This window comes from Ovis canadensis, chromosome 16, assembly GCF_042477335.2.
Source record: "Ovis canadensis isolate MfBH-ARS-UI-01 breed Bighorn chromosome 16, ARS-UI_OviCan_v2, whole genome shotgun sequence".
Taxonomy (NCBI): Eukaryota; Metazoa; Chordata; class Mammalia; order Artiodactyla; family Bovidae; genus Ovis; species Ovis canadensis.
The window spans coordinates 23,289,175-23,313,138 of record NC_091260.1 but is presented as its reverse complement, the minus strand read 5'-3'; the positions used below and the strand labels follow the sequence as shown (position 1 = coordinate 23,313,138).

General features: G+C 43.8%; 1 protein-coding gene across 4 annotated transcripts; it reads left to right on the top strand.

The window, feature by feature from the left end:
- Positions 1-55: 55 nt before the first annotated feature.
- Positions 56-22,617, top strand: MARVELD2 (MARVEL domain containing 2). 4 transcript variants are annotated; one of them, XM_069556368.1, is made up of 7 exons: positions 56-146; positions 5,136-6,299; positions 7,430-7,465; positions 12,998-13,146; positions 16,761-16,932; positions 19,940-19,990; positions 20,567-22,617. In XM_069556368.1, exons 2-7 carry the CDS (start codon positions 5,151-5,153, stop codon positions 20,687-20,689), a joined length of 1,680 nt encoding a protein of 559 aa, XP_069412469.1. In that variant the 5' UTR covers positions 56-146; positions 5,136-5,150; the 3' UTR covers positions 20,690-22,617. The 4 variants fall into 4 exon arrangements, with proteins under 4 accessions (XP_069412469.1, XP_069412473.1, XP_069412470.1 ...); XM_069556372.1 differs by having other exon boundaries at positions 130-219; XM_069556369.1 differs by lacking the exon at positions 56-146 and adding an exon at positions 182-779.
- Positions 22,618-23,964: the final 1,347 nt, after the last annotated feature.

The following is a 23,964-nucleotide window of genomic DNA, read 5'->3' as shown; positions in this document are numbered from 1 at the left end:
GGGACACCGACCCGCCCAAGCCCCAGGCGGGAGTCCGGGCCTGACAAAGCCGGGCGGGGCGGAGCGCGGCCCGGCCCCGCCCCAGGAGCCCGATCTGGGTTTCAGAGCCGCGGGCGGCGAAGGCGCTTTGGCAGGTGGCCGCTCAGGTGAGCTGGGCCCAAGGGGTGGGGCCCACGTGACCGGGACGCAGGCGGGGAGGGGCCGGCGGACCCCAGGCAGGTGCGCGGTGGGGTGGGTAGGCCCCTCGGAGCGTCCTGGGCGCGCGCGCTTGCTGCGCCGCCCGCCAGTACCTTCGGCCGAGGCCGGGCGCCGGCGCGGTAAGGGGTGCGGGCCCCGGGAAGAGCTGGGGCCTGGGAAGCAGGAGGGCCCCTCGGCCAGCCAGGTTTCACGCGGCGGACACAGGTGCCGGGCGAGACGCGCCCCGCCCCGGGCCGGGAAGCCGCGGTGCTTCCGGGCGCAGGGTTATTCCGACCTGGGCTCGTCCAGCCCAACTTAGTTCCGGCCGCTTTGGGCCGGAATGTTGAAAGACTGAAAATGCCTTTTCACTCCGACTCGGAGACGTGTACCTGGGGGTGCAGAGCTAAAGACCGAACGAGATAGGTGGGGCGGGGGCGGGGCGACGAGCCGCGGCCTGGGCAGAGACCCCGACAAGGATGCTTGCAGCTGTTCCCGGTTCAAAGCGCAGTTCCCTTCCCACTGGAAAGCAGTAGTGTGTAAAATCTGTGTCTGGGGCCCACCGTAACTTTAAAAGCCAGCTAAGTGGTGACTCTGGTGTAAAGGTGAGCAACTGGATTCCTGTAACACTTCCCTGGGGAGACCGTTTCTTCTAATCACCGCTATGGTGTGTGCAGACCGAAAGAAATCAGGGCCCGGGAAGGTGAAGTCGCGCAGTCGTGTCCCACTCTTGCGACCCCGTGGACTGTAGCCTACCAGGCTTCTCCGTCCATGGGATTCTCCAGGCAAGAATACTGGAGGGGGTTACCATCTGCTTCTCCGGGGCATCTTCCCGACCCAACGATCGAACCCGGGTGTCCCTCGTTGGAGGCAGATGCTTTAACCTCTGAGCCACCGCCTGGGTGCTTGAACAAAACCCTCTGCCTTGAACTCTGCCTCAGCGTGCTGATTCTAACTGGACGCTCTATGAGACCTTGAAAGATGCTAGGGGTATATTTCCAGATATTGAAATGTAAATATACAACTGACTGGACCCTTCTAAAATCACATAATTTGCTATTACGCATTTCTTCAAATTTGGAATTTTGACTTTTTAAGGTGATCTTAGGCTTCCCTTGTAGCTCGATCAGTAGAGAATATGCCTGCAATGCAGGAGACGCGGGTTCGATTCCTGGGTCGGAAAGATCCCCTGGAGAAGGAAATGGCAACCCACTCCAGTATTCTTGCCTGGAGAATCCCAGGAAGAGAGGAGCCTGGCGGGCTACAGTCCATAGGGCCACAAGAGTCAGACACGACTTAGCGACTTAACCAAACCACCACCAAGGTGATCTAATTCAAATAAGCTCCTTTTCACAAGTCTTTCTGTTGTTCAGTCCCTAAGTCGTGTTGCACTCTGCAACCCCATGTATGTAGCCCTGCCTGTTCTTCACTATCTCTTACTTTGCTGACACTCATGTCCATTGAGTTGGTGATGCCATTAGAAGTGAGCATAAATTAGACCCATTATGAGTGAGTGAAGTCGCTCAGTCGAGTCCGACTCTGCAACCCCATGAACTGTAGCCTACCAGGCTCCTCTGTCCATGGGATTTTCCAGCAATAGTACTGGAGTGGATTGCCATTTCCTTTTGCCAAATTGCTGCTGCTGCTGCTGCTGAGTCACTTCAGTCATGTCCGACTCTGTGCGACCCCAGAGACGGCAGCCCACCAGGCTCCGCCATCCCTGGGATTCTCCAGGCAAGAACACTGGAATGGGTTGCCATTTCCTTCTCCAATGCATGAAAGTGAAAAGTGAAGTCTCTCAGTCCTGTCTGACTCCTAGGGACCCCATGGACTGCAGCCTACCAGGCTTCTCCGTGCATGAGATTTGCCAGGCAGGAGTACTGGAGTGGGTTGCCATTGCCTTCTCCGTTTGCCAAACTGGTATCTCTTAAATGCCTGTATATCAAAGATATTGAAGGATATGTAAAACTTGTTAAAGTTATTTGTTGTGCTTTTGCCTCTACTATTTTTAGGAAAATGCATTTCAAGAATTATACCAGTACTACCCATTCTTAGAATTTAAGTACTTTTAGACAGATAAAGAGATAAAAGACCATAAAAATACTGCTAATTGCTGTCATTTATATAAATTATTTTCTATACTAAATTTTTTCTCCTACTTTTCAGTGGGCACCATGTTGGGACTCACAGTTCTTTAAAATTGGAGTGCCCCTTTAGAAAACCCCAGAATTTAGACCTCTCCAGCTCCACTCAATACCCAGGTGATTGTATTTAGCCTGAGGTAGTATATACCCTTCTGTGGGCAGCCTACTTAGATGTTAGTTTTGCCTGAACTCTTAACAGGTATCTCAGACTCTCTTTAGGCCGCTCCTCCAAGGACTAAGTAGTGTAGAAATGTTGTAGATAAAAAGACCTGATGTCTGGGATTTGCTTTAATCTATTGGCAAATAAAGGGGAAGGTATAGATGAAATAGTATTGATAAGTTGATAATTACTGAAGGTTGCTAATGGGCACATAAGGGCTCGTAATACTATTCTTTCCATTTCTTATTGTGTTTAGAAGTTTCTTTATTAAAAATTTTAATTCCCTGTACAGAGAGTTTGACCTCTTCTTGCTATCTTTGTTGCCACCACCATGGCCCATTGGAGTACAGTAGACCCTTGAACAACACAGCTTTGAACTGTGAGGGTCCCCTGAGATACTTTTTTTTTTCTCCAGTAAATATGTATACAGTACTGAGTGGTTTGCAGTTGGTTGAATCCCTGGATTTGGAATCACAACTATACTTTACCAATTCCTCCTGTGTTGGTCAAGGGTCAACTGTATTTCAGTGACCTCCTAGCCAGTCTCCCTCTTTTCACTCTTTTCTCCTGGAATATACTATTAACACAGCATCCAGAGTGATCCTATTTAAAAAAATAATAACATCATGTCAGACCTCTACTGAAAATTTTCCAGTGGCTTCTCATGTCACTCTCAATAGAAGCCTGAATCCTTTCTAATGATTTTTAAGTCCTAAGGATTCAGGCAGCCTCAGTTCTACTACGCACCCTCTCATGCTGTTGCTGCCTCCATGCCTCAGCAATGCTAGGCACTCCCACTTTAAGGCTTTTACTCTAGCTGTTCCAGCTGCCCGAAGCACTTCCCCTGATACCCGCCTGGCATCTTTTCTCATCTCCTTCGTTTCTATATTCAGATGTCTTGTTCTCTCTGAAGAATTCCCTGGCCACTCTATTTAAAATTATAGCATCCTATCCACACTGCACTTCTTACCCTCTTTCCTAACTTTGTTCGTTGGCATCTATTTCACTTGCCTTATCTATCATCTGTCATCACTGGTCCCCACCCCCAGTATTTAAGCTGCATGAAGGCAAGGATTTCCATCAACTTTTTTCACCGATACCTCTTCAGCAAACCTTGTGCATGACGGGTACTTGGTAAATAATTCTTTGAGTGATAGATCTCTGTTTGACAAAGTAAAAACAAAACCTTAGGAATTTATAAATTGTTCAACATTGTAAAGGTGGGATTACCAGCTTTAATTCTGAGACCTTTACAGTGCCAAATACAATACCATGTGCCCAGTGAGCCTTCAATAAATACTCATGAGCAGTTTAAGGGAGAAAAGCCAATGCTTTTACCTGAAACATAGTAGTTATAATAGCAAATAATTTCCTTTTTGCATATGTGTTCAGGTCATTGGTTTCTTGAAGGAAATTATCAAGTTAAAAAGTATATTTTCTACTTTTCAGATGGATTCAATACTCTCTAAGATAGCTTTTGGGGCTTCCTTTGTGGCTCAGCTGGGAAATCATCCTCCTGCAATGGCAGGAAACCTGGGTTTGATCCTGGGTTGGGAAGATGCCCTGGAGAAGGGAAAGGCTACCTACTCCAGTATTCTGCCCTGGAGAATTCCATGGACTGTATAGTCCGTAGGGTCGCAAAGAGTCAGAAACCACCTTCTAAAAAGATTTTTTATTTATTTATGGCTACATTGGGTCTTTGTTGCTACGCACAGGCTTTCTCTGGTTGCAGTAAACAGGGCTGCTCTCTAGTTAACGGTGTGTGACTTTTCTTATTGCAGAGCACGGCCTCTAGGCGCTTGGGCTCAGTAGTTGTGGCTCACAGGGTTAAAGCTTTGGGCGCAATAGTTGTGGTCCACAGGCTTAGTAGCCCCGAGGCAGATGGAATCTTCACAGACCAGGGATTGAACGCATGTCCCCTGCACTGGCATGCAAATCCTTAAGCACTGGACCACCAGACAAGTCTTCTGAGATACTTTATGAGTCTTTACATGGCTGCAGCAAATCATCTTTAAATGATTGCTCTGGAAAGAGTGATGTCCATGGGCATTGCTGTGGCTCTGAGAAGTCAATTTGCTAGTGTCAAGCATTATCCAATTAGAGTGGAAGAAGCGACTCCCAAAACATGACTTCCCAAGTTAGGAAGGAAGGGAGCTGTCCGTCCATGTGTTTACCAGACTGATGCTCGTGGGCTGTTCCAAAACAGACTTGAGTTAATGAAAGTGAAGAGTATTTGTTGACCCATCAGATTTTGGTACGCTCAAACTCTTAAATATGTTTATTTAGATATTTGAGGAAAGGACTCTGCTTGAAATGTGTTAGCACCCTGCATTAAAATTTAGTCTCATTTTTGTTTTTTTACATTTTGTTGTTTATAGGGCTCATAGGTAAATTTGACTTATAAATGTTGTAATCTCTAAGGTTTAAGATTTTAATTGCCCTTAAAATCTCATAGAATGATTCTGTATCCCTGGCTTACGTAATTGTTACACATCTTTAAAATGTACGTATTTGCTTTGTCATTTACTATATCATAATGATTAGGTATGATCATATTGGTTTCCTGAATATGATCATTTGATAATAAGTGACTAAAACCAGCATTATTGAAGGGATACATAGCTAAGCATAAGAGATAACTTTAATCCTGACCCCAGGTGTGAACATCACAAATGTCGTCCAGTGACAGAAGATCCAAGAATCGGGACAGACACTATGATGAGGTCCCAAGGGACTCAGACTATCCAGATGGCACCGTAAGAACCTTCCAGACTCTTCGAGACAGTGAGCTGGCTGTGAGCGCTGATCCATTGCCACCACCCCCTCTCCCATTACAGCCGCCCTTCGGCCCAGAATTTTACTCAAGTGACACAGAGGAACCAGCCGTCGCGCCGGATCTCAAGCCTGTAAGACGCTTTGTCCCAGAGTCCTGGAAGAACTTCTTCAGAGGGAAGAAAAAGGACCCAGAGTGGGATAAGCCGGTATCAGACATCAGATACATCTCCGATGGAGTGGAGTGTTCACCTCCAGCCTCGCCCACAAGATCAAACCATCGTTCACCCCCAAACTCCTGCCAGGATCCTCACGGCGGGTCTGAAGGCAGCTGGCATTCCCAGAAAGAGACTGAGGCCATGTTTCCTCACGATCCCTGTGGATCCCTAGGCCGACACACGCACACAGCCCGCACCTACAGCGAGAAGGTAGAGGAGTATCACCTTAGGTATTCCTACATGAAGTCGTGGGCAGGCCTGCTGCGGATCCTGGGGACGGCCGAGCTGCTGCTGGGGGCCGGCGTTTTGGCTTGCGTCACAGCGTACATTCACAAGGACAGCGAGTGGTATAACATGTTTGGATATTCACAGCCCTACGGCATAGGAGGCATGGGTGGCCTGGGCAGTACCTATGGGGGCTATTACTACAGTGGCCCCAGAACTGCTTTTGTCCTTGTGGTTGGTGGCTTGGCCTGGGTGGCCACCCTCATCATCCTGGTGCTTGGCATGTCCATGTATTATCGGACCATCCTCTTGGACTCAAATTGGTGGCCCCTCACTGAATTTGGAATCAATGTCTCCTTGTTCATTTTGTACATGGCCGCAGCCATAGTCTACGTGAATGATACCAACCGAGGGGGACTCTGCTACTATCCGTTATTTAACACGCCAATGAACGCGGGATTCTGCCGGGTGGAAGGAGGGCAGATAGCAGCCATGGTCTTCCTCTTTGTCACCATGATTGTTTATCTCCTTGGTGCTTTGGTTTGCCTAAAGTTGTGGAGGCACGAGGCGGCTCGGAGACACAGGGAATACGTTGAGCAACAGGAGGTAAGGGATTTCACCATCTTTGTTCTTTCTGCTATTAGCTCCCTCCTTAAATACCTGTAGTTCTCCAAACAAAGCTGTCGTTGTTGTTTTTAATGGTCTGAAGTTCCAAAGGCCTCACTCAGTATCTGACATGCTCTGACCAGATAGCCCACTCTGGCGTGTCACTGTTTTGTAACATTGCAAGTAGACGCCAGATGTGTAATGTAATATATAATTCACTGGTTGCACTATTGTCTGTCCAATATGTAAGAGAAGACACAGCTACTGAATTTCTATAAAGAAGAATAATAACATATTCAGTAAAGTAAATGGCCCATCATTAAATTTAAGAACAATCTTGATTCCTTAGTATGGTAAGACTTAATAAAAAGCGTAATTGTTCAGTTGCAAGAGGAAAGTGTTCATTTAAATCTGTAATGAAATCTGAAACCCACTTTTCTTGGAGTTTATAAATTTATCTCAGTATTGTAAGTATATTTTTAAGTTTTACATCTGTGTATGCAAAATACAGAATTTTAAATTCTAATCTGTGGAATCAGATAGTGAGACACATCCTTATAATTTTATGTAAGTTAATAATAATGGAGTTCTTAATATCACTTCAAATTCTACGTTATAATGGCTATCATTCATACAATTCTTTTATTTCTTTTCCTTTTCTTAACAGAAGCTTGTTTTTATAAGACTTTGCGTAATGGTTGATTAAACTTGAATCACTTCTGATGCCTGTTTGTGTTGCTGTAACTTCCTAAATGTTAAGACATACTGGCGTGTAGCTTTTTGAATTATAAAATTAATAATGTAACCATCCCAAACTCTCTAATTGTGTTGGGTAGTGGGAATCAAGAATAAATAAAGTCTCTAGGTAGTTCAAGGCAACTCCATAATCATCGCTACCATCTCCTTATTGCCGGCTCTGCTCTGCTCCTGATTGACAAGGAGTCACAGTTATCCCTCCTCCTCTGATTCCCCACTGGTCCATCAAAACGTGGCCAGAAGAGTTGGGGATGCATCTGCAGAGAATCGGTATCTATAAAATTGAAATTGGGCTATAAATACAAAGGGATGAAACTGTTTGCTCAGTAGCTTCACACACCTCTAAAAAGTCATTTTAACTCTTTCTGTTCCAGATAAGTGAGCCATCATTGGCATCGAAAAGGAAAATGGTAAGAACAAAGTCCACAGCATATTTTGTCTCTGGATTTGCCAGTTTCCTCTCTTGTCTGTTTGTAGATCACCTGTCTGTAAAAGTGTATCTATTGCATTAAGTTCGTAATAGGACTTTTTAGCTTTTTTCTAATACTGAGAGGGCCAAATCAGACAAGGCTATTTGTAGTATCTTTTAATTTTGTTAGATGAAAGCTTCTGCAAGTGAACATAGTTGGTTCTTATTATATATTTATTTTTTTTAATGAAGGCTGTTCTCCCCAGTTTTTTTTCGCTGTCTTCAGTTCTTCTCCATTCTTCCCTATTCTTGTCATGTGCTTTCAGATGCCAAATTTTGTCATGTTGGGAAAGAAATCCCTATTCCACAATTTACTGTGACGGTAGACAAGGTACTTACCTTCCCAGGCCTCAGTTTCTTCATCTGTAAAATTGAGATAGTAATCATTTCTACCTCACAAGTTTGCTTGAGCTGTTATTATAATTATTGTATATATAGAATAATGTAATATATTTTAATCATAATGTTACCTCATTGAAAAGTTCTTAAGATATTGGGCATTATTTCTTTTCCTTTTTTTTGGAGGGGGGTGCCACATGGGATGCGGGATTTTAGTTCCTGGACTAGAAATTGAACCCATGCCCCTATAGTGGAAGCATGGAGTCCTGATCATTGGACTACTAGGAAAGTCCCTGGGCTTTATTTCTAAGCAAACAGTTAAGAATCCAACCTTTGGATTTGCTTGTTTCTTTAAAAAGGAAGTGCATTCCCTTAATTCAAAATGCGAAAGGATTTCTCACGAAGTCTTCTCTCGTCCCTGTACGGTGGCTTCCCATTCTCCCGTAGAGGTCACCAGTGTTACCAGTATGCTGTGTGTCCTTTCAGAAGCGTGTTAGATAGATATCTATTTGCTTTACTCCTTCTTTTACACAAATGGTAGCATACTGTACCTACTGTTATATCCCTTATTTTTTTCACTTAACAATGTATTTCTAAGATTTTTCCTTATTAGTACATAAAAACTTCTGCGTTCTTGGTTTCTAACTACGGAGTATTGCATTTTGTGGTTAGACTGTAATTCATTTAGTCAGATATTAACATGTAAGTTGTTTCCAGCCTCTCACGATTAAAAATAGTGCTACAGTGAATAACCTTGTATATACGACTACATACTTATACAGACTTCCTTTCGTATATGTACAAGGACACTGAAATTCTGAGAAGTGAGTTTCTGGATCAAAAGGCATGTACATTTTTGTTTTGACTGCCAGACTGCCCAATAGAAGGTCTACCAATTTCTATCCTCAACACACTACAGGCTTCCTCACACCCTCACCACACAGTGTTAGGAAATTTGTTAACATCCGTCAACCTGATAGGTGAAAAATATCACTAATGTAGAAATTTGCATTTCTCGTATCAGGAGTGAGGTTGAGCCTTTTTCATATGTTTTCATTTTCTTCCCTATTAACTGTCTGTTTATATCTTGTCCAGTTTTTTTAAATTGGGTTGCTAATTTCTTTAAGTTCTTTTTTGTTAAGTGCATTCATCTTGAAAATACCTTTGATGAGGTTCTTTTTCACTGTGTTCTCAATTATGTTGTAACATACAAATATTAATACTATTCGAAAACATTTTGTTCACGCTGAAATAAGGACGCTATTAAGTGGATGAGCAACAGCCTGTCTTAGCAATCATGATTAAAACAACGGTGTCATCATTAATTCATTCATTGAACAAACATGTGACAGGTTGTGGGCCAGTGACATGCATACAACAAGGAACATTATCTCCATTTCCCAGGGGCTTACAAATCTAGTGAAAAACACAGACAAAAGATTAGTAGAGTGATTGTGTGTGAGTGTGAGAATAAGCAAGCAAGAAGTACAAAACTAAATAACTCACTTACAGATTTGTGTTTCTATATCACCTCCTCGGGAAATCAATTTATGAATGATAATATCTCAAATTCAACATTATTCATTGATCAAAGCAACTTTGAGGATCTGTAATTAGCCATGGTTTTTAAAGAGTCAGTTGCATTAAATGATTGACACGTATATGAAGTCATGGAAATACAGCTGAGCTTTGCTGTGGTATTCTTGGAGATCCATAAATCTTTAGAAATCAAGGGATATCTGACCAGTCCTGACTGACCATGCATGGGGATAAGTGAGACTGGTATTAATAGCTGATCTGTAGAATATTGAAGAGTTTTTCCCTCACAGGACAGTGTGGACCTAATGTTACAAACCTCTACAGTTTAAACATTGTTCATAGAATTAGAGCAATACTGCTTTGTGTGTGGTGGGCGGCATTTGGGTTTTTAATTGTACTTTGTTTTAACTTCCTGATTCCCTTGTGTTCATTTTAAATGTTCATTTATTTATTCAACATTAATTGTGTCAGGATATACATTTCAGTTAGATTTATGACTAACTCAGTGGCTAATAATCAGAGTAAGCTAAATGGATCATCAGTTTTCTACGGAAAGAAGTTCTAAGTCCTTAAATGTTGAGCTGATTTCTAAACTAGAAAAGTCAAAATCTAACCTGGAGAAGTTCCCTGGTGGTCCAGTGGCTAAGACTCCATATTCCCAGTGCCGGGGGTCTGGGTTCAATCCGTGGTCAGAGAACTAGATCCCACATGCTGCAACTAAGATCTGATGCAGCCAAATAAATAAATAATTTTTTCTGATCTAATCTGGGCATAAAAAGTAATAGTGTGGGTTTGGGATTGGGGTCTGTGCATCATAACATCAAATACACTTATAGGGAGGGACACTCAGAAATTGAACAAAAGCACCCTGAAACACGTCTGACTCTCCCCATTTCTAACTTGACAATGTATTCCTCCAGCCCATTTTTTATTTGAAAAGCTTAGTAATTATATCTATAACATTACTTACCCCAGGCTTAATCGCTTTCTCTTGCCTCACAGCAAAGCTTTTCTGTGACAAGACTAGTTTTTGCTAGATGCAGAGGAAGGTCATGAAATCTGGGGCCTTGTGTTTGTAATCTGGAGTACTGTTTGAGAGTGGTGTGTCCCAGCGCTGGAGCCCAACTAACTTCCTTCCTGTGAAAGCCTGAAGAGGTTTTCATTTTTGTGTCATGTCTAGTTCTAGATTTTTTTCCCCAGATTTTCTGAACTGATGATCAGTATGGTTTACCCAAAACAAGTGAAAGAAAATGTTAACAGCATAAAAACAGGGGGGAAAATGTAAAGCAGGTGAAACAGTCTGTGTGGAAATATTATGATTTCTTAGAACTCCTTTTTATATTAAAAGGTGAATCTTGGAATTAGGGATGGGCAAGTAAGGAAAATGAATAGCTTTGGCTTGACAAAAACTTGGTGACTGCAGCCATGAAATTAAAAGACACTTCCTCCTTGGCAGAAAAGCTACGACCAACCTAGATAGCATATTAAAAAGCAGAGACATAACTTTGCCAACAAAGGTCTGTCTAGTCAAAGTTTTTCCAGTAGTCATGTATGGATGTGAGAGTTGGACTATAAAGAAAGCTGAACACTGAAGAACTGATGCTTTTGAACTGTGGTGTTGGAGATTCTTGAGAATCCATTGGGCTGCAAGAAGATCCAACCAGTCCATCATAAGGGAAATCAGTCCTGAATATTCACTGGAAGGACTGATGGTGAAACTGAAACTCCAATACTTTGGCCACCTGATGCAAAGAACCAACTCACTGCCAAAGACCCTGATGCTGGGAAAGATTGAAGGCATGAGGAGAAGGGGACGACAGAAGATGAGATGGCTAGACGGCATCACCAACTCAATAGACAAGAGTTTGAGCAAGCTCCGGCAGTTGATGGACAGGGAGGCCTGGCATGCTACGATTCATGGGGTCGAAAAGAGTCAGAAACGACTGAGCGACTGAACTGACTGACTGACGGAGGAGGGAGCCTCACATGGACTCTCCTGTCCAATGTGACTACCTGGGTAGAATTTGTGATTTTGACCATGCAATCTGAGCCTGCCCCAGGGCTGCTGACCAAGAGGGTCAGTGTGCTCACTGGACACTTCTCAGGCAGCTGTGGGGAAAACAGTTTGTTAAATATTTAGAAGCTAAGAAGGGATGCCATGAAATGGAAATTCACTTACTTAAGCCAAACAATTTCCCCTGATTTTAATAGCATGTTGGATTTTCAAGATTAAGCATTAATTCAATAGAATGAAGAAGCTATTCTGGTTCTGACCAGTGAGGAACAAAGCACAATAGATGCTAACCTCAGAATATATTTCCTAAAATACTCTTGTTTGATCTCGTTTCCTCTGGGTTTTCTGCTCTCCACTCACGTTCCTGCTGTTTGGGGCCGTGGCTGGGCATCGTTTCTGCGGAGGAGCCCTGGTTCCCCTTCCGCCTGCCCGGGTGCAGGCTTCCCCTCTCGGTAGCCCTCCCCCAGGGCGAGTCAGCAGCCTCCACGTCTAATCTGGGCTTATCCATGGGCTGCACTGTTTGGTGAGTTAACAATTGCGTGAGCTAATGCTAAATGAGACCTCGAAGGCAGCCTCTGAGAGATAGAGAAATGAGGAAACAATTTGCAAAGCTGCCTGACCAGGTAAAGAGCAAGGTTTTAAATTCTTGTTTTATATTTGTTTGCAATAGACTAGGGTCCCTCCCCAGCCACTCTGAATTAGTTGATGGAGTTTTATTCAGCAAGCACAGACTGAAGACCCAAGGGAGGAGTGGAAGGAGCTTTCTTCCATGTCACGGAAAGCAGCATGCCTTTGCCCACCTCCGCCCTTTACAGCCTCATTTCTAGTGTGCTGCTTGGGATTCCCTGGTGGCTCAGTAATGAAAGAATACGCCCACGATGTGGGAGAGCTGGGTTCAATCCCTGGATTGGGAAGATCCGCTGGAGTAGGAAAAGGCAACCCACTCCAGTGTTATTGCCTGGAGAATGCCCATGGGCAGAGGAGCCTGGTGGGCTACAGTCCGTGGGGTCGCAGAGTTGGACACGACTGAGCAACGAAGCAGAGCACCGCAACCAGAACTTCGGGAACTTTAGGATTGAGCGATATACATTTAAGTAAGCCGATTTCCTCCTGCTATTCATTTAAAGAGCCCCAAAGTCAAAAAGTGCTGTTTTGAGGGGCTTTGGGTTTTTCCTTGGCTGTGCCATGCGACTCACAGGACCCGGGCTTTCAGCAGTGAAAGCGCGGTCTTAACTAGAAGGGCTGGGTTTTTATCCTTGCTTTTCACTTCATAGCTGTGAGACCTTGAATTCACTGAATCTCTCTGAACCTTACTCCTTTACTTGTAATGTGGAAACCCCTCTCCTGGAATCCACCAGCCTCTCCAGCCTGCTTGGTATTCTGGGCAGTGCCCAGTGGAGCCCCCAAGCACTCTCTCTGTTCCTTTTTTTTTTTTAATGAGACTAGATTTTTTAAAAATTATTATTTATTTATTTTTGACTGTGCTGGGTCTTTATTCCTCTAAGAATAAAGTTGAGATTGTTTTGCTTTATTTTTTGCTTTTGTTTATAAATAAATCCTCTTTTTCCCCTCTAACTGTAGTGTGACATGGCCACCAGTTGCGAGAGACAGAGAGACCAAGAAGTTAATTTTAAAGAACCGAGAGCAACAAAAATGAAACCTGAGCTTCTGAGTGGACCTATTCCCCTGGGCCACATCCCGAAGCCGATCGTGATGCCAGACTACGTGGCGTGAGTATCTACCTTTCTTCAAGGTAGAGATAGCGAGGTTCCACTTGGAATTTCATTTTTCTGTTCATCTTCAAGTTAATACTCTGCTTAAAGTCAATTATATTTGAACAGTTGTTTGTTTGCTGAGAGGTAGTATATTGAATTGAAGGTACAGTATGGTCACTGAGGAATGAGATAATAAGCTGATTTCCTGTTCCTCTTGTTTTAATGAAAAAGTTATCACTTTGGTTTTCTTTTCTTCCAGTTTTGAGATTTAAGTGACCTACAGCACTGTTTATGTTTAGTGTGTAAGTGTAATGAAATCATGAACTTACATGCATCATAAAATGATTATCACAGTAGGTTTAGTGAACATCTATCATCTCATATAGATACAAAATTAAAGAAATGGAAAAAAATTTTTCCTTGTGATGAGAACTCTTAGGATTTGCTCTTTTAATAATTTTCATATACAACATACAGCAGTGTCAATTGTGTTTATCATGTTGTACATTGCATCTCTAATACTTATTTATCTCATAGCTGGAAGTTTGTAGGTTTTGATGACCTTCATCCAATTTTCCCTGTCTAAACTTCCTCTTCCCCTACCCCTGCCTCTGGTAACCACAAATCTGATCTCTTTTTCTGTGAGTTTGTTTTTGAAGCATAATTGACCTATAGCAGTATGTTAGTTCCCGGTACACAACATAATGATACAGTATTTCTATACTTTTCAAAATCATCCCCAGGTTAAGTCTTATCATCTGTCATCATACAGAGATACTACATAGTTATTGACTGTATTCCCTGCACTGGGCGTGTCGTAACTGTGACTCATTTATTTTGCAGCTGAAAGTTTCTACCTGTTAATCTCCTTTACCAATTTCTTTGTTTCCCCCACCTCTCTCCTCTCCGGCAACCACTACTTGTAGGTGGCATAAATGGTTTTACGGCTTTTGTCTTTTAACCTTCCTTCTAACTTATACGGGCTTCCCTGGTGGCTCAGAGGGTAAAGCATCTGTCTGCAATGCAGGAGACCCGGGTTCAGTTCCTGGGTTGGGAGATCTCCTGGAGAAGGCAGTGGCACCCCACTCCAGTACTCTTGCCTGGAAAATCCCATGGACGGAGAAGCCTGGTAGGCTACAGTCCATGGGGTTGCAAAGAGTCAGACACAACTAAGTGATTTCACTTTCACTAGCTTTATACAGGGCTGATTTACTACCTTTAAGATTTTTCTTTTTTTAATTTTCAGGTTTCTAGTTACGGCCTTTTCTACTTAAAGAAGTTCCTTTAACATTTCTTATAAAGCTAGTTTGGTGGTACTAAATCTTATCTTCTGCTTGTCTGTAAAATTTTTTGTTTGTTTTTTGTTTTTGTCTGTAAAATTTTTGATCTCTCCATCATATCTGAATGAAAGCCTTACCAGGTAGAATATTTCTTGGTTGTAGATGTTCGCCTATCATCACTTTGAATATATTCTATTACTCCCTCCTGGCCTATAGAGTTTCTACTGAAATGTCATGTGATAGCCTTATGCCAGTTCCCTTGTGATAAATTGTTGCTTCTCCTTTGTTGCCCAGGCTAGGGAAGTTTTTAGCTATTAATGTGTCTAAATATTTTCTCTGTCTGTTCTCCTTCTGGGACCCCTATAATGTGAATGTGAGTATTCATGATGTTGCCCCAGAGGTCTCCTAAACTGTTCTCACATTTTTTTTGTTAAATCTTTCTTTGGTTCAAGTGAGTGATTTCCATTGCTCTGTCCTCCAGTTTGCTGATCTGTTGCTGTGTATCATCTTATCTACTGTTGAGTCCTTTTTGGTAGAGTTTTCATTTCGGTTATTGTATTCTTCAGCTGTGCTTGGTGTCCTTTTCATTGTTTCACTCTTTGTTTGAAAGTTCTAACTTCTCACCCTGTCCATCCACTCTTCTCCTGAGTTCTTTGAACATCTTTATGAGTATAATCAGGTAGTTTGCTTATTTCCAGTTTACTTGGTTGTCTGGAGTTTTATCTTGTTTCCTCATTTGGAACATAGTCTCCTGTAGCTTAGTTTTGCCTAATTTGCTGTTTTTATTTCTGTGTATTTGGTTGGTTGGTTTTGTTTCTTGGCCTTGCAGTAGTGGCTTTTTGTGTAAGATGTCCTATGTGTCCCCGCAGCACACTCCCTTCTCGTCACCAGAGCTGCGTGCTCTAACAGTGTCCCCTGTGAGGGCTGCATGGGTCCTGCAGGCTGACTGCCGTGGATGTCTGATAGGCGTGGCTGCCTCCTAGTCCTTCTGCCAGGCCCGACCTTGTGTGGAGGTTGCTGGCCACTGGTGGGTGGAGCTGGGTCATAAGGTTGATACCTGTGAAGTCCTGGGGGGTCCTGGGGCTAGTGTTGCTCCACAGATGGGCAGAGCTGGTTCCCAGCGTTGGTGGTTGCAGGCCTGGGGAGCCCAGATCTAGGGTTAGCCTGCTTGAGTGAGGCCAGTTCCTGGCATGGCTGGCTGTGGGGTCCAGGGTGTCTGAAAGCTTGTATCTGGTCCCAGGGCAGCTGCTTTGGGGCCCAAAGTATCTCAGAGCTGAGCTTGGTCTTCTGGTGCTGGTGGGTATGCCAGGGTCTGGCCAGGAGAAAGGTTGCGGCAGGGGTCGGGGGGAGGCTTAGCCCCATGACTTCAGCCTGTCGATGGGAAAGCTGGGGCCCAAGGAGTCTCAAGGGTAGTGCCAGTCAGCTGGTGGGGTGGTGCCAGGTCCTGGGGTCCTGGAGTTGGTGTGCGCCCACTAGTAGGGCCAGGTGCTGGGGCTAGTGCTGGCCCACAGGTAGGCAGAGCTGGGTCCTGGGGTCCCTGGCTACAGGGTCTAGGGGTCCCAGAGCTGGTGTTGGTCTTCTGGTGGACGGGCCCACCTGGCCCCCTTGTGAGTGGTACTGTGACCCCACCTGGCTAGCTGCTGGGCCTGAGGCATCCCAGTACTGGTGCCCACAGGCTGGTGGGCAGGGCCTGGTCCCTGTGCCAGTAAGCCAGAGGGAGGGTTCCAGATTGGCGCTCGTGGTAGAACGAGCTCCACAGAATCGCTGCTGTCAGTGTCTGTGGCCTCAGGGCGAGTTCCAGTTGCCTCTTGCCTCTCTAGGAGGCTCTCCAGGATCAGCAGGGGGTCTGACCCAGCCGTCTTTCAAATAACTGCTTCTGCTCTGGATCCTGGAGCGTGTGAGGTTTTGTGTGCGTCTTTAAGGGTAGAGTCTATTTGCCACAGTCCTCAGAGTCTCCTGAAAGTAAGGCTTGCTGACCTTCAACACCAGATATTCTGGGGCCTTGTCTTCCCAGTACAGAGGAGCCCAGAGTGGGGCTCAGACACCTCACTCCTCGAGCAGACCTCTGCAGTTGTGGTCAATCCTCCCGTTTGCGGGTCGCCCATCCAGGAGTATGGGTCTTGACTTTACTGTGTCTCTGCCCTCCTAACCCATCTTGTTGTGGTTGCTCCTTTAGTAAACATCTTTATTTGTAGAAGATACCTTCTGCTAGTCTTCTGGTCTCTCTCGTCAATAGTTGCTCTATAAATAGTTGTAATTTTGCTGTCGCCATGGAAGGAGGTGAGCTCAGGATCTTCCTACTCCACCATCTTGGCCACACTTCAACTTTGGTTTATTTTTTTTCATCAGGAAATACCCTATGATTCAGACAGGTGATGAGCGAGAACGCTATAAAGCTGTGTTCCAGGACCAGTTTGCAGAGTACAAAGAGCTCTCCGCAGAAGTTCAGGCCGTCCTGAGGAAGTTTGATGAGCTGGATGCCGTGATGAGCAGATTGCCGCGTCGTTCAGAAAACCAGCAGGTGAGGGCCTGCACTGTTGGGGAGGAGTTCCGGTAGAGGAAGGATGAATTCTGACTTTGTCCGAAATGTGGAGAAGGCATAACCATATATATCTGCTGTCTGGGCAAGTTACTTGAGATCTTCAGGGTGACAATTCAAAATATATCATTTAATGTCTTTTGCTTTCAGTTGTTAAACAGTATTTTATTTTCCTACTTAAGTAAAATATCAATTTGCCCAAGGTACACACTGAGTCAATTAGGGTCCCAAAGGAGACAGACAGCACACGCAAACTAAGATAATTTGAGGAGGGTTTATTCACAAGTGGTGGACGGAGTGTGGAGGAGCCGCCGGTGGCCATGCATTCTGCAGGGCGAGTCACAGCTGAGCAGCTGGCACCCCAGGCCCAGAGAGCACAGCGGCTTAGGGTGGCAAGTGGATCTGAGGCTGCACGTGTGAGCTGCAGGGCCCGTGCTTCAGACGGATGACCGTGGTTAAGGCAGAAAGGAAAACCAAGGTGGAGACGGCAGTCATGGAGACTCATGCTTTTTCTCTAATGTTTTGTCTTTTTCACATTTTAATATCTGGGAAATCTGGATGCCCTCATAATCAATGGCATTTTTTTACCTGACATGCATTTCTTTCATTGAAATATAATTCACATAACATAAATTCATTGCTTTTAAGTGTCAATTCAGTGGTTTCGTGTTTTTTGTTTGTTTGTTTGTTTGTTTGTTTTGGGTGTTTGTGGGGTGTTTTGGCTATGCCATACAACCTGCGAGATCCCAGTTTCCCTGATCAGGGACTGAACCCACTCCCTCAGCAGTGAAAGCCCAGAGTCCTAACCACTGGACTATCAGGAAACTCCCTGGTTGGCTTTAATATATTCACAAAGTTGTATAACCATTACCACTCTAATTCCAGAACATTTTTATCAACCCCCTCCAAAAAAAAAACAACCCGTACCCCTTAGTACTAATTCCCCATGTGCCCTCTCTCCAGCCACTGACAGCTACTGATGCTTTCTGTCTGTGTGAATTTGCCTGTTTTGAACACTTCACGTAAATGCAGTAATATAGTGTGTGTGTGGCACTCAGTTGTGTCTAACTCTTGGCAACCCTGTGGACTGTAGCCCACCAGGCTCCTCTGTCCACAGAATTTTTCAGGCAGCTTTGCTAAAGTGGGTTGCCTTTTCCTCCTCCGGGGCTCTTCCCAGCCCTGGGGATCAGATGCTCATCTCCTGCATGGGCAGATCCTTTACCACTGCGGCACCTGGGAACTGGCCTCGAATGTCTGGCTTCTTTTGTTAAGCCTCGTGTTTTCAAGGTTCATCAATGTTGTGTCAGAAGTCAATATTTCATTATTTTTTGTGGTGGAATAATAATATTCCTTTGTATGAATTTCTTTATCCATTTAGCAGACAGTGGACAGTGGATTGTTTCCATGTTTTGGCTATTATAAATAATGCTGCTATGCACATTTGTGTGTAAAGGAGCACACACATGTAAAGGAACATTTATCCTTTATAAAAAGAATATTAATTTAATCTACCACTTGTGTCGTTGAAAATTTTAAAACTCATACAGCAGTTTTAAATACATGTCAAATGTATGTATATATAGAGTATATATCCATATTATATGGGGCTTCCCTGGTGGTGCTAGTGGTAAAGAACCTGCCTGCCAAAGGAGGAGACATAAGAGTCACAGCTTCAATCCCTGGGTCAGGAAGATCCCCTGGAGGAGGGCTTGGCAGCCCACGCCAGTATTCTTGCCTGGAGAATCCCATGGACAGAGGAGCCTGGAGGGCTGCAGTCCGTAGGTTTGCAAAGAGTTGGACACGACTGAAGCAACTTGGCACACACATGCATATTTCATATGTAGATATGCATATTCTTCATCTGAGACCTCTGTTAGTTGGGCATCTTTGTTTTGATCAGACTTTCACACATACATTTAAACGAGTTATAATTATGAGCTCTCCAAGCCAAATGTGTAGAATAGTGACATTTTCACCATCTTGGAGTGATGGAAAGGTGTTGGCTAAGAGACACCTGTACCAGGAACCAGGAGGGGTCCAGCACATAAGGCAGGTCCAGGATCAGTTAGTACCATTTGGTGAACAGACAAGGTCCACAGTTCCAAGAAGGGTGACCAAGTTTTGATGAGGAAGGGAGGAACAGGCGTCAAGCATCTCGATCAGCGCAGGTTGGGAACAGCAGGCTGGTTGACGGACAGATGTCGAGAAACCCGACAGTCTTGCGTAGTCTCGAAGCCCAGGCCCGGTGGTCTCGGGTTTGCAGGCTTTGTATGAGTGAACAGGGCTCAGGCAGGTGGGTCTGCAGTTGGCGGGGTGGGAGGGTCCTCATTACAGCAGGCACAGAGAGGCTGAGTCCTCCAGTGAAAATCCCACAGGGTATCGACAGTAGTCATTTCCTCTGGTTTTTACCATGGCTTGGCAAGTAAGTAGCCAAACGACAGGGCCGCAGTTAGTCTCTGAGTCTCCTCCAGGCCTTCTCCAAAGTGGAGATACTAATTGTGTCACAAAAGTGAGCCTCTGGTCCACAGGCTGACCTTTGCATGGGCAGGAGTCTGCCGGCCAGGCTTATTCTCCCGGTGTGTACTCAGAACTCAGTGGCCTGTGTACGATTGAGACATTCTTTTTTTCTTCCCTCGCTGTGCTGGATCTTGGTTGTTGCCTGCGGGCTTTCTCTAGTTCCAGCGAGCGGGGGCTTCCTCTCTAGTTGCGATGCCCAGGCTTCTCATTTCAGTGGCTTCTCTTGTTGCAGAGCCCGGGCTCTAGGGTACCAGGCCTCAGTAGTTACAGCACTCAGGCTCAGTAGTTGTGGCACACGGGCTTAGTTGCTCTTTGCGGCATGTGGGATCTTCCCAGACCAGGGATTGAACCCGTGTCCCCCTGCTTTGGTAGGCAGATTCTTAACCACGAGACCACCAGGGAAGTCCTCTTGAGATACGATCTGAGTAACTGCAAGTATTTTTCATTCACGTGTATGATATATTATTTTTAGGAACACGAGAGAATTTCAAGAATCCACCAAGAGTTTAAGAAAAAAAAGAACGTGAGTAAAACCATTTCGTTCTTATGGTGTAGCCTTATCCAGGTACAGTGGTGACAACTGACAGGCTTCAGATTGTTGTAGCTAATGTAGTTCTTGTTTTGTGATTCTTAAGATGCTACTTGTTAGGAACCGCGGATGGCTGCTGGGCGCCCTCTGTTCTCTCTGTCCTGATACATTCTGCTGTGTCCTGCTTTAGGAACCCAGGGAAATGAGCCCCCGGACGGAGCTCTCCACGCACATTCATTCACAAAGGTTTAAGTTCTTCTACAGGTTTCTAATTCCATCCCTGACTTAATTGTACAAATCAGTAGACGCTGGGGAGTGCTTTTATTAATCCATGGTTTACCCTTTAATGTATTCTAAACTACTCAGGTTAAGAGCACGTCAGCTCTCTACTTCTGACTCAACTTTGCTGTGAACCAAAAGCTGTTCTAAAAAATAAAATCTACTGAAGTACATGTAGAGAACTTCCTATTATTCTAGTTGGGCAGATTTCGAAATCTACTATGAAAGACCATTTTCGGGGTTTCACTGAGGAAGCCAGCAGCTGGGATAACAGCTATGTTTCTTTTCCAGGACCCTACATTTCTAGAAAAAAAAGAACGCTGTGATTATCTGAAGAATAAACTTTCTCACATAAAGCAAAGGATTCAAGAATATGATAAAGTAATGAATTGGGATGTACAGGATTATTCTTAAAACTTATTTGAAACCACTTTTTTATATCATGCTTAATATTTATTTACTGTCTTTTTTATGCTGATGTCTGTGATAGAGAAGCAAATGCCTCATGAATAGGCTTCTGGTTGGTGTAGCTGGTATGTCACGTTAAGACAGTTTGCAATGCATTTCAGACATTTCAAAACAAATTCAAATTTACTAAGGGCCTTTACTGAGAGTGGAAGAAATTCTGGATTCATCTGTGTGCAAGTGATATTTATGCTGTTAAAACTGATTCAGATATTGTGTCCTTGTGGTGTGACGATCGAGTGAAGTCATCAGTGCTGGTGCTGCCCTTTCCTTTTTCACTTAGGCCGGTTCCTGGGACTTTTTAGGACAAATGTCTCATCCTAGCCAAAGATGTCATTTCTTCCCTTGAAAGGGGTTTGAATCCGAGATCAGCATTTTCAAGCCTTATGACTGTGGGCAAGTTGGTTAACCTGCCTGTGTCCGTTTCCTCGTCTGTACAATAGGGCAAATTATAGTACCTACCTCACAGGGTTGTTATGAGGATTAAATGAGTTACTGTTCGTGAGCACTTAGAGCACACTGTAAGCACTGCACCAGTATTTGTGAAATACAGACTTTTTTGTGAAGTGAATAATCTACCCAGAATAAGTCTCAAAGAAAGGACCTTAATGAACAAGTCCAGCCAGCCAACCCAAGGCCATGGCCTGTAAATAACTCTCACACACGTTGCCTTAAATAGATGCTTCCCTGTGGCCCTGTGCCCACTGGGGTCCAAAGCAACCTTCTTACCTTTCTTTAATCAACATCACTGTGTGCACACCTTCATGCTCCCACAGCCCAGCCATTCCTCTAAACCTCGAATAGAAAGACTGAGCATGTGCTGTTTCTTTTTCTGTCCTGTTTAGACGTCCATCCTAAGGCCCCGTGGTGCTACATCTTACTTAGAATCTCCCTTCGCTTTATTGGAAAGCTTCATCATCCCAAGAATTAGCTTGACTTTAAGGCTTTATTCTTGAGAAATGTTTTATTTTTGTTAATGTGAACAAGAGACTGCCTTAAAAATGTTTTTTTTTTTAAAATCATTGTTTTTGGATCCTATTCAGCAGCATCTATCTTGTAATTTCCCAGGTGTAGAAGTACAAGTCACTAAGTCATGCCTGACTCTCTTGACCCCATGGACTGTAGCCCACCAGGCTGTTCTGTCCATGGAATTCTCCAGGCAAGAATACTGGAATGGGCTGCCATTTTCTTCTCCTGGTGAGAAAGAAGTAAGGAAGTAAGGAAGTAAGAAGTAGTAAGACATAAAACCAATGCTTTGGAAAGATAAAATTAAGGAGCAGGAAAAATGTTTAGAAAAAAGGAGACCAGGTGGGAGAATGCAGCAAGTCAGAAATACAATGTTTGCTTCATATAGCTGCCATTCAAATAATTAATACTTGAGGGATTTTCTAAGGGGATAAAACCAAAGAAAAGCATGTGAAAAAACAAGTTGGTTACCGAATAAGCTTTCTAGTTCTTCTTTGTCGGTGACATCTCATTTAGTATATATTATTAATATTTTCAGTCCTCAGTTCTCAGACAATGCTTAGGGTGCTACGAGTCCTAAGAGGTGATACTGAGGGAAGTGTGAGGCCCCCTCGGCAACCCTCCTCATGAACTAGAACAGCTTCACTTTCTGTGTTATGTACTGGGGTCCCATGTTAACATTTCACGTAAGAAAAACACCTATGCTTAAAAAAAAAGATGAAATAATACCACTTTGATAAACTATAAAGAGTTAGATTAATACTGAAATGAAGTATCAAGGAAATTTAACTTTGTGAAACTATATTTTACTATAATTATAAATGTTAATCTTTGAAAACCCACGTTGTAATGTTGATTTTTGCAGTTTTTATGTAAATACGTAGGTTTATTAAAATTTCAGTTACCTCTTGTTTTGTGTGTGCCCTTTATTGTTTACTTTGCTAGCATTCCTGAGTTGACTGGGCATGTTCTTGAAAATATTTTCCATTATCAGAAAATAAACTGGAAAGTCATTGAAAGCTTGTAGGTCGTAATGCTCAGGTGACCATTTACTCCTCCCCCACTACTTGCAGGAATTCAAAGTCAAGGCCGCTGTTGGTTTCTTTAGGCTGCCTGCCTTAACCAAGTACCACAAGCTTAAAACCACAGAAGTGTGTTATCTCACAGTTCTGCAGGCTAGAAGTTGCAATCAGGGTGTCAGCATGACCAAGCTCCCTTGAAGCGCGTAGGGGAATCCTTCCAGCTTCGGATGCTTTTGGCTGGCTGTCTTTGACCCTCCTTGACTTGTGTACATATCCCCTCAATCCTCTCTCTTCACGTGTCCTTCTCCCTGTGCCTGTCTTCACATGGCCGTCGTATTGGATCAGGGACCCACACTCTCTAGTCGCCTCATCTTAACTAATTATACCTGCAAAGACCCTGTGTCCAAATACTGTCACATTCTGAGGTCCCAGAGATTAGGACATCAACCTATCCTTTTTGGAGGGGACACAGTTCAACACATAACAGCCACCTTGAGCAAGCTGTGAGATTCAGAAAAAGAGTTCCCTATATATTTCTTATTTTAGCTGACTTTTGACATGTATTCTATTTTGAAACAGTATGAGAGCGTATCAGTATATCTAAAATTCGGAAGGAGAAAAGTATATATGCTTCACTCATTCATTTGCCAGTTATATGCCAAGTGCCTTCACTGGCCAGATGTTCTAGTACTGAAGATTTGGTAGTCAGTAAAACAGGAGGACCCTGTCTTAACAGGAGATACGAATGAGAACACAGAGGGATGGTGATGAAGTATGCATTTTTCTTATGTGCATTTCTCGAAATGGTCTGCATAGCCTGATACTGCGATGCCCCACTGTTTAAAAGATAGATAATATAGGGAAAAAATGCAGTTTTTTCTGCTCATATTTTTTTAATTAAAAAATTTTAAAGGAAAAAAAAAAACTAATAGATACAAAAGCTTAGAAAATGGAAGTCCTACCACGCTGTTTAGAATATATTCTAGTCTTTTGATAATACATATAATCGTTTTAAGTGGTCTCCTTTAATACCATAACTGTGTTTAAAGAAGTGAATCTGGGAGGCTGCACCAGCATGTGGTCAAGCAGCTCTCCTAGCTAGAGAAGATATGATGGCGTAGAAGGAAGGCAAGAAGAGCCCAGCAGCAGGGGAAGGTGCGCTTCGACCTGGCAGCAACCAAGGCTCCGTTATTTCCTGTGTCATCACGATGAAGGAACCTGAACATGAGCCTCCTT

Coding starts and splice junctions, on each gene's coding strand:
- MARVELD2 (XM_069556368.1), top strand. CDS start 5,151: ATGTCGTCCAGTGACAGAAGATCCAAGAATCGGGACAGACACTATGAT. Junction 6,300..7,429: donor AATACGTTGAGCAACAGGAG/GTAAGGGATTTC, acceptor TTTCTGTTCCAG/ATAAGTGAGCCATCATTGGC. Junction 16,933..19,939: donor GTCGTTCAGAAAACCAGCAG/GTGAGGGCCTGC, acceptor TATTATTTTTAG/GAACACGAGAGAATTTCAAG.